The sequence below is a fragment of the Curcuma longa genome, chromosome 3 (assembly GCF_044706935.1).
Source record: "Curcuma longa cultivar G26 ecotype Majalengka, Jawa Barat chromosome 3, ITB_CL_G26_1.1, whole genome shotgun sequence".
Taxonomy (NCBI): Eukaryota; Viridiplantae; Streptophyta; class Magnoliopsida; order Zingiberales; family Zingiberaceae; genus Curcuma; species Curcuma longa.
Window position 1 is genome coordinate 5,451,700 of NC_133863.1, and position 14,824 is coordinate 5,466,523.

Consider the following 14,824-nt stretch of genomic DNA (forward strand, 5'->3'; position numbering starts at 1 on the left):
CAGTGTGCCCCTTTTATCTTCAATATCAACTTTCATTTTCACGTCAAGGGCATCTATTTTTCAAGATCCACACCTAAATTTTGTTCCATGAGGCATGCATTTATCTGCTATTAGAATCATCACATATTAATATACAACAAAAAAAAACTTATAAAATCTTATATCAACCAAAACAATGGGTTTGGTACATTGCTAGAGTCAAACCATCCAGTTCCATGGCTCAATTACTAAATAGAGGAACACTGATCAATATTCAACAACTAAATGATCAAATGAGAGAAGCCTATATCTTTTCTATGGAGAAGATACAATTGGGCAGGTATGCCACAGCTGATGCTAAAAATGGATAAATATACTATGTAGAATAAACATTGAAATCTACCTAATCAACCAAATATAAGCTTCTAACAGCACGTATCTGCTGCATTAAAATTACAGGATTCAGTTATGACCTCTGAGAAATGCATTGTTTAGCTTTGCCTAATTGATTACATCTCAGCTTTTATGTCTCCATTTCCTATGATTTGCGATCCAACTGGTGAATATTTAGAATAAGGAAGACCTGCTTTTCTTGTCTGAGCAATCTCCACAGTTACTGGAACTGAAGCTGTAGCAATGCCATTGCGAGCCGATTCCATATGGCAAGGCTTTTCATACTGAGAAGACAAAGATGTGTATTTCTCTTCTGCAACTAGTCAAATGAAAGTACTAGTTACAATGTTGGTATAGCAAAAATAAAATATGCTAACCCTTCATTAGACATGGCAAACTTCCAAATTATAATTAATAAACAGTCTGATTCACCAATTGGAAGTATTTCTCAGATCACATTTTGCTGGTAATCATAGATCACTGTTTTCTAGATGTTTACCTTTCCTTCGTCCATAGGTGACTAACTTAAGGAGATATTCTCTGAACTCAATCAGTACAGCCCGCTCTTGCTCGGCATAAACCTCTGATGTACTCTGGTTGCTGGAAGATCTTGGATCTTTAGCAGTAGCTTGAGACGTTGCAAAAATCATGTCTTGCTCATCACACAATAGCGCTAATGTTCCAGGAGACATAACCCTTCCTCCCTTTTCTGCTTCCCCACATTCAGACCCAGTTTCTTTGGTGATAGGTGTGTTAATAGGAATTCCATTTGAACACTCATCTGCCAAAGTGCTATGCGTAGCTGAATCTTTCTGTCTTGTATCGCTGTCATTATCTGAGTGTTGGAAACTTTCAACATGACCTTCCTGCTCGGTGGACTCTTGAACTTGTCTCTCTGAAGAAGTTGATGGAGAGTGCATAAATAAAACAACCCACTCAGACGCTAATGATTTGCACACTTCTCAACACACGAAACAAAAATATTTAGAGAACAGAATCACCATCAATGGTTAGCAAAATAAATTTCTGACCAAATAGGAATTAGTCAACTACCTAAACAGCCAAAGCAAAATTTTCTAATAGAAGTAGCTTAATATCTAATATTCATGGAATTCAGAATAATTAACCACATATATCTCAAGGTAATAAAAAAAACTTTATTTATTATAGAGTTCAATTTTTTCACAAGAGATAATTAACTTCACGTCCTATGTATTGTATAGAATTATGAACCAACACTCCCTTTTGCAACTAGAAAGAGAAGTTAATTGAGAGCGAAGGAAAACAAACACAAGGTAGATCTGATGCCGTGATTGAGGTTGGGTTATGGTACCATTTTACATGATGCAAGATAGATTCACGTGTCTCAATTGGCAAAGAGAATATACAAGGAAAAAGGTCTATTATTGCTTTAAACCTCTGACGAATAGAATCATAGGGAGGTCATTTCTATATGCTGTAGTTTACAATAACCTTGCCCCATAAATTGAGCAAAGTAAACAAGGTGCATTGAGAATTGTAGAAATAAGAATAAATAAGATTTTGTTCTAGACTGAGTAGAGACAAATACAATTGTAATTTTAGATCTGAACTGATGTACTTTATTGCACCAGTTTATTTCAAATATGACCTGCTTTAGTTTCATTATGTTAAGGATTTTCATAGTGTAAATTTACGACAGGAGAAACATTAAGAGAATGCATGGAATGGAAACAATGGCTTTGCTTTTCATAAATCTGTAAAAGAAATAAAGACAAGTTGCAAGTTGAGACCAATAGAGAATTATGTTGATCTAATACCCCTGTAAATAGAAGCATTAAGCACATGAATGGCCAGATTATTAGGAGTTAGGATTGTGAAGAACAAAATGAATGAATCCTTATGTTGATTGCCAAGTTAATTCATTTTAACATATTAGTTAACACATCCTATGAAATTTATAAAATTTCAGGAAAATTATACTACAGGACTAGATTACTTATCTAAGATTTTATCTGTATAGCATCAATCTTACCAGCTATCTTTTTGGCAACCTCTTCAGACACCACCACCAAAACCTTACACAGATCCCTAGCATGCTCTGGTTGGATTACATCTGCTAGAAGAGACCTGGGATGGCAAATCAAAACTAGATCTTAAAAGTTATTATACAACAATAAAATATTTATATTGACAACATTAAAGAAAACTTTATACTATTGGAAAATAGTTCTATACCTATAAGTAACCTTATTTGATGCCACTGGAACAGCAGCAGCTACAGGAATGGAAGTAGAAGAATACGCCTGTGCAGAACTCTTAGCCTGATAAGTAGAAAATAGATTCAGTGATATCAACATCAAGCATACAAATTCTCTTCTCCAGCACTCATTTGTCAAGTAAGCTAAAGGCAAATATAAGTGTGATAATAATGGTTTCATTTCTTTTTCAGTGCTTAAAAGAGGAAATTCAAAGTTCACAGATCCCTTGCAACAAAGAAACTGATATTAACCCTTGTACAGGCCACAACATACGGATACATACAAAATGAGGATATTAAAACTTTGTCCCATTATTTAATCCAGTTTTAATTTGACCCAAGTAAAAGAACAATATGGTCCGTCTACAAAATCAGAAAATTACCTGTGGCATGGGTGCAAGACTTTTAATGGGCTGATCCTTTGATGATGTAGAAAACAATCGGTCCTGGTTTTTCCTTTTCTTAGATGATGAAGGAGAAAGAAATAGGGGAGCACTAATATCCTCAATTTGTCTATCATTGGTCGTCTGTTGCATGTAAAGTGTACTTCCATGATCACCACGAAATAGAGCTTTCCTCTCTCCACTTCCCTCAAAGTTCTTACAATCCATACATTTGCAATTATCGGAGCAGAGAATATTGGCTTGAAAACACTCACAATATCTCTTGAGGCACCCAGACTTCTTACAGTGGCATCCTTTATTGTGCCGTCCTACCAAAGGAGGTTCTACTGATTCATCCTATCATATATCATGATATTAATGATGTTAGTATTTGACAAACAAGTGATAAAGAAACTCTTTGCTCAGAATGACAATTGTAGCTAATATGAATCTTATAATAAAATGTGATCATCACACAGGATAGCCAAACACTAGTGTCATTATTTGATTGTCTCAGTCTCTTGCTCATTGAAAACCATGTCAGGTATGTAAAAGTTCAAAAGACAATGATTATGTGCATGCTATCATTATCAAGCAGGTTAGTCCCAGTTATTTAGACATGGATACTATCCCTCCATTGAACTTTATGGCTACATTACTAGTAAAAAATCCATTAAATTTCTCTTTATGTAATCAACTAGAAACTGCTTTAGTCGCTTTAATCCCTTACACAGTCAACCCTAATTGATTATCTTCTGAAAGCAATATCGAGGAATATTTGTACAATAAATGGTCTCCTTTTGCCATTGAATTTGAATGGAAAATGAAACTCCCATGAATAGGACAAATACACAAACTAGTAACAAATCTCAGTGGAAAACCTACATGAGAGGATTCATTTATTTTCCTGATGCAGTATAACCAAGGATATCATAGAAGCCTTATTCAAAAATTGGATGATCACTGGGAAAAAAAATTACTCTCTACCCTCTCTCTCAATTAAGCTCATTATTAGATGGATTTAATTTTCACTAGTACAGTGCCTTGGCTAAATGGTACATATTTCTACTCCTCTTAGTAGGGAGTTTTATTTTAACAAATAATTGGGAGAGATGGCTACGAGCAATGTCATTGTGGCATGATTGAAGTTTAGTATCTAACACAAGCATGGGCCATTATATTCTTCTCTACTTTAATGAAGTGAAGCATATGAGTCCAAGCTGAGATCAACAAAGAGAAGGCGGTCCATAGACCATACCTTCCTTTTTCACCTTGATTTTCTCCTGTTCTTTGTTTATATATTACAATTCACTTCTTTGACCTCTTTTCTTGTCTTCATTTCATCTCATCCTGTGATAAATTTAGCGTTGGAAAGAAATTCATGCTGGGCCTTTGACTTACTATTTCATAATGTTGAGAAATGCACAACAATTGAATAAAACAAACATTTGACAATTGAATCAAAAGGAACTAATAACATTATAGCCTGAATGTAGAAAGATTTCCATGGTCATTACCAGAACTCTAGAAGGTCAATCACTTATGAAGATTTCAAACCTCAAAACATCTCAGTTGAAGTATCTAAACTGAAATAATCGACAGATCGAAGTACTTACCCTATTATCTCGAAGTGCATATGGGCTATTACCAATCTTAGGCCTAAAGGCATTAGGATTGCGCTCTAGAATAGCTTCAACAGCCTCATGCCTAACAGTTTCATTCTCAACATTGTTACAGCAGTTTGTACAGTTGCAGCCATCACAATAAACTCCAGATGCAAAACACTCACAATACCTACACGAAATAGTGAACAATATGAACAATGACAAATTTGGAAAAGAGATATTAGACCATAATTATATGATCAAGCAATTAATTACAAAATTAAGCTGAACTCTAAGAATGACAACCAGGATTCTTCTATGTAACTACTAACTTTTGCATATTCCTGCAACTGGCACTTTTAACTGTTTAAGTGACTTAACAAAAGTTCCAGAAGACTTCTTAACACAGAACACAAGTCAAAACAAGTGAAAAAAACAAAACAAAGATAAAATACATATGACCTTTAAAATCTTCACACTCATATATGACTAGTGAGGTAACTCCAGCTAAGATGATGCTTTAACTACTTTAGCTAATCCTCATGAGGACGTTGGCAAGAAGTTTAAAAAAAAAAGCTGGCTCCAGTTAATGCTTACAACTGATCCAAAAAATTCATAGCCCCTTGCTGTCCTTCCTAAACACAATCTTATGGCATTTGACATATGTTGTCTACATATGCATAGCAATATGGAGTATGGACCACTAAAAGGAGATAATTATAATTATGCTAACCAAGAATTAGCATCCAACAAATAGCAGATCTTCAATGTAAAGCAATCATGTAATATTAACAGCATAGGCTTCACGTATAACCATAAAATTACCAAATGACGTGACCTTCCATATAGCCAAATGGCTGATAAGATCCATGTAACTGACCACAAATAGTTAGGACACATTTACTTATTGCTTTATAGGCCCCAAACATGATTAATAAATAATTTGACAGAACTTTCATATCAATGAGAATTGATTAAGAAATAATTTGACAGAACTTGCATATCAATGAGAATTCAACTTACAGTTTCAAGCATTTTGAATGTTTGCAGTTGCAATTCCTCTTTCTTGTTGGTGTACCATCTTTAGTATTGTAGACTGGTTGCGTGTCTTGTCTTGACTTGGGTGATTGTGGCTTTCTGCAGAGATCCGTGATAAGATGATAAGAGGGGTGGTCTTTAAAATTTAAAAATATAACAGAGGCAGACATCATGTATGGATAAAGCTTCAACACTGATAACCTTACAAGAATGGTGATTGGTAAGTATCCAGAGTTGATGTAATTTTAAAATTTCATAGCAAATAGATCATTGGATGTTCAATTGATATATTTTGGTTTAGGAATTTGCTCTTATAATCTTACTAAATGAGTCATTTTTCAATGATACAGTGTAGGCTGTTAAAATTAGATCTGCTTGCCTAGACTCACTCTTGGTACCAATCCATAACCTTAGTATAAGAAATATCTATGTAACCACGATACCAGAATTTCTCAGAGTAAATTGTGACGCCTAAGAGAACTTTGCCATTGGGAAGAAATAGAAGATTAAAATAAAATTAAGTGCCAGAAATTATGACTTTCACAAGAGCAAGAAGGTTGAAACAAAAAGATTAAAATAAATTAAAATTTATTTCAATCAATCACTTTAGAGTTTAGAACCCTAGTAGTGAGCTTTCAAAGGTCATTGTGAGAGTAAACAATCATCTTAATCAAGGACTTTAGAATTTAGATTCCTACTGAGTTTTCAAAGGTCACTGTGAGAGAATGCTCAAGGATCTAACCAACTTGGTTGTCGTACACAAATTAACCCAGTCCACTATTACTCAGAAATAAGTCCTAAAGTAGGAGTCTCATGCATTGAAATTATCTCCTATGGCAAAATAGTCTATTATAGGTAACTTAATCAATAATTATAGGAAGAGTTTCTCATGAAAGATTCCCAGATCTTTTACTAAATATTCCTCCTTTTGATGTGATATTTCATGAACTTCTTTACTTCCAAGTGAAATAAAGCAACTATTCATTTTAAACATCTATTAACAAAAGTTGCGTTTCCAAAATTTAAAATAAAATAAAGAATGAGCCTGTGAGATTTTATTTTTCATTACGATGCAAAATCAAAGCAAAAGGCAAAAGTCATCTGTCCTGTGAAGTATGAAGCTAGAAAAAAACCTAGAAACTACGAAACGCTTGAAAAGTTAACGCAAAGGAAAATAACCTAAAATTTGAAGAAGTTATCAAATCAAGAAAATGATTCAAATATCAATACAACAAAATAAAGTAAAACTCACGTGGCTACAGAAATCGAAGAAATTGACGAAAGCGACATGGGCAGAGAAGCCGACGGGTGCAGAGGTAGCCGCTGTGACTGCGACGGATCAATGGCCACCGGTACTGTCGCCGAAGTGGAACCTCCGCCATAGACCGAGGCCGTGAAATCCAGCTGGCGAACGAGTTTTCTAGGAGGGACATCGGGCGACGGGGACGTAGGTTGAGTAATTTGCTCCATTGGCGTTCGTAACGCCGATCTGAGGATCAATTCGTCAAGCCCTCCGAATAATTCCTTCCCAATTGTACTCCTTAGTGAAGTATCTAAAACCCTCCCCGAGTCCGAACGAACGAACACATCTTGGACCAAGAAGCCAAAGCTGGAAAGGGGGCAAAGAGGGGAGTTAGTCTCCGGGGCTCTCCAGAGTCGGAGAGACAGTCAAGAAGAGGAGATCCGCCGCCAGAGGCGGCGCCGGGCCGGGTAGGCTGAATCGCAGGGAGATAAAGATGGGATTTTTATTGTTCGGATGCTGGAAATCTTTGGAGCACGAGTGAGACGACGAAGACGCGAATGCCTTTCTCTTTCCTTCTCTCTCTCCCTCTCTACTTTTGAAATCAAATTCTAATATTGGACGGTCAGATCTCGAAGCAAGGAAAGATCGTACGGGCGCAGATAGCCGCAGAGATCGAGCGGTCTAAATTCATAGGATTCGAGGTGTTGACCTCGCTGCCGTCGGATCCGAGCCATGACCTTTGCTATAAAAAAAGACAATCGATCGCCACGTCATTTTATCCTGCAAGTTAAATTTCGTCGACCAAAGCGGGACCCACCTGCGCTGGCAAATGGCAAGGCGTGCGGGTCTCCAGGTCGGTGAGATTTCGAATGTCTAATTAATAAAGAAACACCCTGCGGAGTTTAAAGAAAAAGAAAAAAATAATAATCAGATTTTTATTTGTCCACCGAATCGAAGAAATTAAAATAAATAAATGAAATGATAAAAATATCATAATATTCTTCTGAAATCATCTTTAGAATATATTCCATTCTACCTCATTAAAAAAAAACACCCCCTGGTGGATGAAGAAGCACCTGAATTAGCTAGGAGGTTTCTGCAATGTTCATTTCATTGTAACTGGGAACTTTAAGCTTCTAGTAGCAACAATGTTTAGGGAATTGACACTGAAAGTTCTGAAACCTTTGGAAACAAGCTACATACAAATGTATATAAAGCTAATATTATCATGATCATCTGTAGCTATATAGATAATATTGATCAAGGCATCATCGACAACTCTTTGCTCGCTTGCTGCTCTTCTTCCATCTCCTTCTTCTTCTCCTCCTCCTCTTCCTCCTCCCAAATCTTACTCTTCCCTTCCTCCCCATAGATCTGACTACAAACCATGAAGTAGAACACATTGGCCACCGACATCGCCGTGAGCATCCAGTAGTAGTAATCGTATCTCCCCTTGTTCAAGTTCCTGTCCAGCCAACTCACGCCCCCATTCGCCTCCGTCACCCTGTCCACCACCGCCACGATCACCGCCCCCACCAAGCTCCCCGTCCCAAACGACAGCGCCAGCAGCGACAACCCCACGGTGGTCATGCTGCGAGGGAACTCCGAGTAGTAGAACTCGATCTGTCCGATGAAGCTGAACGCCTCCGCCAATCCCATCAGGCAGTACTGTGGTATCAGCCACATCGCCGACATGTGTACTATTCCTTTGTCCATCAGTCCCTGATCGATCGCCCTTCTCCGACGGATGTGCTCGGTGATGGCCATGACGACGGTGGCGATGGTGGAAAGCACCAGCCCGAAGCCCAACCTCTGTTTCAGCCCCAGCCCGCGGGGGCGCCCGGTGAGCCGCGCGAGAGGTGCCACGAGGAGGCGGTCGTAAAGGGCGACCCACAGCGTGAGGGTGACGATGGAGAAGACGGTCACGGTGGCGGCTGGGATCTGGAAGTGGGGGCCTATGTGGCGGTCCATGCTCAATGCCTGCAGCACCGGGAAGCTCTGGTTGATGATGATGGCCACCATGACGCCGGTGGACCAGATGGGAAGCACCCGGACCACCGCCTTTAGCACCTCCACCTGCTCCACCGTGCACAACCGCCACGGGTCGGCCGCAGTGCCGTCGGGGTTGAGGTCCTTCTCGCGGGTTCGGATGACGCAAGCTTTGTTCAGGAATCTCAAGCTCTTGGATGGCACCGTGAGCTTGGAGCCCTTCTTCTTGTGGTACCACGCGTCGGTGGCGTCGGAGGGGAGGATGATGCGGCGGTTCTTGAGCGCTACCACAGCGACCTGCGCGAGGCCGGAGAGCACGCTTGTGTTGGGCTTCACCTTGATGTACATGGCGGAGCCGAGGAGGAAGAAAAGGGTGGAGACGGCCATGAGCGCGGCAGCGACGCCGAAGCCAATGCGCCAGCCCGCATGGTCTTGGATGTAGATGATGACGGTGACCGCGACGACGAGGGCGACACCGACGGAGACGTAGTACCAGTTGAAGAAAGTCTGGAGGACGCGGACGTTGTCGGCGTGGGGTTGGGATTTGCGGCGATCGAACTGGTCGGCGCCGAAGGCGAGGGAACAGGGACGGACGCCGCCGGTGCCTATGGCCATGAATGCGAACGCGCCGAGGAGGAAGGCAAGCTGCGAGGAGGTGGCGGCGCGGCAGTGGCCGCCGGCACTGCAGGCGGGTGGCTGAGCTCCGGGAATCATGGCGGTTAGCCAAAGTAGCACCGTCCCCTTGATCGAGAACACAAACGCAAATTTAATTAATGACAAATCGAATTGATAGAATTCATAATTATAAATGATTCTGCAGGACAAAATCTCTACATTGTTGGATGTGGAATTTGAACATTTTATTGATAAATAGATAGAAAAATTAAGGACTACAATTTTTATCATTTAAGATGACTAGAGGATATATTTAGTCGATTCAAAGTATTCATAAACTAACTAACCATTGACAGATAAAGATTATTATCTTATTTGTTGAATCTAATGAAGCATATTTAGCTCTAAATCAATGAATTGGATTATTCATAGTGTTCCGATCAAATATCTCATATGCTCAAGCTATCAATTAATGAATTATCCGACGTATATAATCTCAAGAAGGAGCTCATCAAAGAAGGATTAATGAATTATCCGACGTATATAATCTCAAGAAGGAGCTCATCAAAGAAGGAGGAGAAAACCTAAAATGCACTTTAACATGAGATTAGATTAGCACCGGAGGGTTCTGCCAAACCACTCTGAAGCTTAACTTGGAGTCTTGTGGAGAAGGAAAAAGTTCTTTTTAAAAAAGAAGATAAAGAGAAGAGAGCCCAAAGAGAAACCTACAATAAATCCTTTTTAGGATTTTAATAGTTGTTGAAGAGCATCTCCACATCGAATAAAGTGGTATTATTATGGAAGGATACGAGGAGACCAGATCCAACAGTCATTTCTTTTTGGCATTATATGCAAAAAAAAAAAAAAAAGACGATATCCTAAGGGACTAAGTTTGACAACCTCATAATTGATCTCTCATGCATCCTTGTGCCGCCATGTGCCCTTAGGACTATTCTCGTCTCTCCATTAGTGGACCCATAGAGGACAGAAACTCAAACTTAGAATATGGGAAATGGAGGTCCAAAATCGGGTACCAGTGGCAAATCTGAGACCAAGATAACTTCTGAGATCGAGACTACATATGTTTGAGATGAAAATGACATTTGAGATCAAGATGATTTCTGAAACTGAGATGGCGTATGAGGCCGAGATGAGATCTAAGACCCAGACGACATCTAGGACTAAGACTATGTTTGAGACCAAGACGACATTTGAGATCGATATGACTTCTAAGATTAAGACGGCGTCTGAGGTCGAGATGGGATCTAAGACAAAGACGACATCTCAGACCAAGATGGCATCCAAGGCAAAGATGGGATCCAAGGCTGAGATAGCGTCTAAGATCAAGATGGGATCTGAGACGACGTCTGAGGTTGAGATGGATTCTAAGGTCGAAATGAGATCCGATACTGAAATAACGTCAAAGGCCAAGATGGGATCTGAGACATCATCTAAGACCAAGATGGCTTCTGAGGTCGAGATGGAATCTGAGACTGAGACGGCGTAGGATTCCGCCCAAGCTTCACCTAAGTGGAGACCTATTCCCTAGGTCATGTTGACTCACATTGCCAAGTCAGCACAAATATTACCTACCATTTGACTTTTGACTATTGGCATGTGGTGGGTCTAGGAGGAGGCCACATCATACGCCACACCCATATCGCCTGCATCACATAGTATTAAAATTGTAATATTTAGCCATCAATTATTAAAACTGCTCTTTCACTTAGCCTTGGACTTCATTTGTGATCTTACAAAACGATGAGATATAAATGACACTAAGTTGACTTGATCAAAGCCCCACAATCTATCCTAAGGATCCAACGACAAACGTGAGCATGCTCCTTGTGCTCACTCAATAGCAAGATTCTAAAGATGTAGTCAAGGACCATGCACACACCAACTAATTATTGTTTTTCTTCCCTTTGAATCGAGTCCCCACAACAACTCAAACTTGTAACACAACAAACATGAGCTTAATTATTTGGTTCATGACTTGTTTTTCCATTATGATTCTCTACATGAAAATCCAACAAGAAATTGTAGCAGGACAGACACAGGCGGCTGGGTCCCACTTGCATGCAGGTGGGCCCCACTTCAATGCAAGTGGGCCCCACTTCCATGTTTGTGTCTATCCTGCTACAATTTTTTATTGAATTTTCATATAGAGAATCATTACTCTTTCTTTAATTAAATAAAAACAACTTCAAATTCTCAAAGAAAATCTGAATAAACATTAATTCCATTGATTCTTTACGCTACTGTACAAAATTAAAAAAAACGATGAAAACAAAGATAGAACGTCATTTGAATTTTTTTTTTTTTTTTGTTTGTGGTAAATCTGCATGATTCTCTTTGACTAGTGATCGATCTTCTTCAATGCCTGTGGACAATACGTGTTCATACATAATCTATATATGTTTCTCCACCCATAGTTTATACGCCAAGATTGATTTTTTTTCTCTCTTTTTTTAAAACTAAAACTATTTACTCAAGATATATATAAAGATTCTGCGCGATTCACTCTCTGAAAATCCAGTGTCTGAGAAAATCTTGTTTTTTTCTCGTGGATTAATTAATTATATTGGATAACTCACACTATCGATCCTGTTTTGTACGTCTCTGTTGCAATTTCCAGACGCATGAAAAACTTCCTATCGATCTATCTATCTATCTACTCAACGTGTATCCAAAAATAATAATTTAAAAATCAGTTTCAAAATCCACTAAATACAGCAAGAGAGAGTTAAAGAAACAGATTTAATTCATGGTGAAAGATTGGTATTCTGCTGAAATTGAGGTTATACGTGGAGATCCAGTAGAGAGAGATTGAAGTCTACTCACAGTCAGGCTGAAGAAGGAGCCGGCTGCGATGACTCGGAACTTGCCGAGCCAGGAATCCGCCAGGAAGGCTCCGAAAATGGGGAGAAAATTGGAGATGGCTCCCCAAAGGAGCAGCACCACCGCCGCCGCCGCCGGCTTCATGTGGTACGTCGCCGTCAGGTAGATGATCATATTTGCTAGCAGTCCAAAGCTCGCCACCTTCTCCAGGACTTCATTCGCTGCACCGTCCACCCACTTCAAACTCCTCACCATCCCATGAATATACAATTGTGGAAATAATTAAGAGTTCGCCGACGAGTTACCGATGATGTAGGGGATGGTCTTGAGGCCGCCCTTCTTCCACTGCAACCGCCCGCCGGCGATCTCCTGATGCAGCTCCGCCGCCTGAGATTCCATGCCCATATGATACAAACTATATAGTGACGATGTTTTAGAGGGAGAAGGGGAGATCGGGTGAAACTTTATAATGGCCTCCGATATTTAGTTATGAATATCAATTCACATAGCAATTATATAAATATATATATACACTTTTTACTAAAGTGAAATCTGCCACCCAACGACCCTCCACTATCAGTCCTACAATCATGATGAGGTAAATCGAAAAACTGCAGTTGACCACTACGGGTGTGCATTGTGATCTCAATTTCGTCAAGATTCTACTCTTGTCCACTTCAACAAATCTGTCCTACATAACTAACTCAATCATGTTGTGGAAATGCACTAGTCAATTGTTGTAGTGGGGTATAGGTCAAGTGAGTTGATTGGATCGGTTTAACAAGACTAGTTTATCAACTTGGATTAAATGGACTAGATAGATATGGTAGGCCTATAATATCTTCCTACGAAACTAAACAAATTATATAAGTTATATAGGAATCAAATAAAATATTCAATATATAGTAATATTTTTATGGATGTAAGAATTAATCTATTCATATAAATATTTTTATCATTATAATCCATTTTATTCTTTTAAAATAAGTTTGTTGTTTCTTATATTACGTGAACCACATGCACTTTAATTTAATTTTGTTGATTTATTATTTAAGTGGCCGTCTTAATCATGCATGATTATGTTATTTTTGGAATTATTCTTCCTCTTTTGAATTCGAACTTGCCTATGATTAGTAATCTTAACTTACGTTCTTATCTATTATAGATTATTTTTGCAATCATTTCAATCGATAGACGTACGTCAATGATTAAGAGAAATTGACCCATTAGATCCACCACATCTAGTCCACTTTATTGAGATCACAAATGACGAAAAATGTAAAAATAGAGAAACTATAGATTTCTTTTTTATCTTTAAAATTAAATATATTATTTATTCTATATTTTATTTTATTTTATTATTCTATATATCTTGTATATAAAAAAAAGTAGGGTAAAGTAGAAGATTTAAATAAAAAAAAAATATACCCCTAACAATGATTGGACTTTGTTCTTCCAGATTTTCAGTCTCGATAGCTTTATTCCCTGAAATCCTTGAAATAATTAAATTATCAGGGGAGGGAAAAAACAAGATGGGCAAAATTTTATTTTATTTTATGGAATTTAGATTTTTCATTCTAGTAAATAATATGGAATTAAATAAAATATGTACTCATCAGCAAAGATGGAATCTGCCATTCAACGGTCTTACACGGTCGATTCCATGACCATCTATAAAGAGATAAATCAGGAAGCCACAGTTGGTCACGACGGAGGAGGGCATTGTCCTGACTTCATCGAGATTCGGCTCATGTCCACTTCAGTAAGTCTGTCCTATCATAACCAACTCAATTATATCCCGAGAATAATAAAATATGTACTCATTCGCTACCAGATTTGATTAATTAATTAATCAATGTAGGTTTGTGATGAAATGGATGTCCTATATCTCAATTAATTAAAGGCATCAATTTGCAAGGAAGATCCTGACGTTAGAAGCCTTCTTCCATTATTGAATTAAGCTGGTGAGAAAGGATTCCAAAAACTCACAAATTCTCAACAATTACTTGAAGTTTAGGGTTTCTAGAGAGCGAGAGATGACAAAAAGTTTGTTGAAAATAGAGAGGAAAAAAACATTAATCATTAATGCCATGTTACCAAGGAGGAAGACTTGGATTGCGACACAACAGAGAGTCAATTGTGGCTCATTAAAGAATGAGATAAGTTTGTTCAATTCAATGATTACTGTGGATTTAAGATAATATTATGGTTTATAGATGCCATGAACATGAAGATATACTAATAGATGGAATTATTTTCTTGATATGTTTAATCTTTTCTGTTCTCCTTTTATAACTTCTCATTTTTCAATAATTCATGGTTTGCCCTAATAAAGCTTGCCAGTATTCTTAAGACTTTGTGAAAAAATTAATTATCTTAATGTAATTTATTGAAAAATTATACAGAAATTAGGAAGTTAAACTAACCAAACAAGACACGCGAGGGAGATGGAACAAACGTATTATTAAACAATATTGGATGAAGCAATAGATCGGTCAAA

General features: G+C 38.3%; 2 protein-coding genes across 3 annotated transcripts; both read right to left on the minus strand.

Annotated features, from left to right (window-relative positions):
• Positions 1-223: 223 nt before the first annotated feature.
• LOC141824634 (protein tesmin/TSO1-like CXC 5) lies at positions 224-7,335 on the minus strand. Of its 2 annotated transcripts, none has more exons than XM_074711957.1 (8): positions 6,889-7,335; positions 5,622-5,735; positions 4,611-4,788; positions 2,995-3,351; positions 2,590-2,675; positions 2,387-2,481; positions 872-1,267; positions 224-685 (listed from the first exon to the last, which is right to left on the minus strand). In XM_074711957.1, the coding sequence occupies exons 1-8, from the start codon at positions 7,104-7,106 to the stop codon at positions 489-491; spliced, it is 1,641 nt and encodes a 546-aa protein (XP_074568058.1). In that variant the 5' UTR covers positions 7,107-7,335; the 3' UTR covers positions 224-488. The 2 variants fall into 2 exon arrangements, with proteins under 2 accessions (XP_074568058.1, XP_074568057.1); XM_074711956.1 differs by having other exon boundaries at positions 224-691.
• Positions 7,336-7,971: 636 nt separating this feature from the next.
• LOC141824598 (protein NRT1/ PTR FAMILY 1.2) lies at positions 7,972-12,744 on the minus strand. The gene is made up of 3 exons (XM_074711911.1): positions 12,630-12,744; positions 12,328-12,545; positions 7,972-9,609 (listed from the first exon to the last, which is right to left on the minus strand). Exons 1-3 carry the CDS (start codon positions 12,727-12,729, stop codon positions 8,140-8,142), a joined length of 1,788 nt encoding a protein of 595 aa, XP_074568012.1. The 5' UTR covers positions 12,730-12,744; the 3' UTR covers positions 7,972-8,139.
• Between the last annotated feature and the right edge of the window lie 2,080 nt (positions 12,745-14,824).

What these genes read in the sequence shown, in the direction of transcription:
- LOC141824634 (XM_074711956.1), bottom strand. Translation starts at nt 7,106, where the DNA reads ATGGAGCAAATTACTCAACCTACGTCCCCGTCGCCCGATGTCCCTCCT. An exon ending in TCTTCGATTTCTGTAGCCAC is followed by an intron (nt 5,736 to 6,888) that starts GTGAGTTTTACT and finishes GGATCTCTGCAG; the next exon opens with AAAGCCACAATCACCCAAGT. An exon ending in CATTCAAAATGCTTGAAACT is followed by an intron (nt 4,789 to 5,621) that starts GTAAGTTGAATT and finishes TATTTCGTGTAG; the next exon opens with GTATTGTGAGTGTTTTGCAT.
- LOC141824598 (XM_074711911.1), bottom strand. Translation starts at nt 12,729, where the DNA reads ATGGGCATGGAATCTCAGGCGGCGGAGCTGCATCAGGAGATCGCCGGC. An exon ending in GACCATCCCCTACATCATCG is followed by an intron (nt 12,546 to 12,629) that starts GTAACTCGTCGG and finishes TGGACGGTGCAG; the next exon opens with CGAATGAAGTCCTGGAGAAG. An exon ending in GCTCCTTCTTCAGCCTGACT is followed by an intron (nt 9,610 to 12,327) that starts GTGAGTAGACTT and finishes TTCTCGATCAAG; the next exon opens with GGGACGGTGCTACTTTGGCT.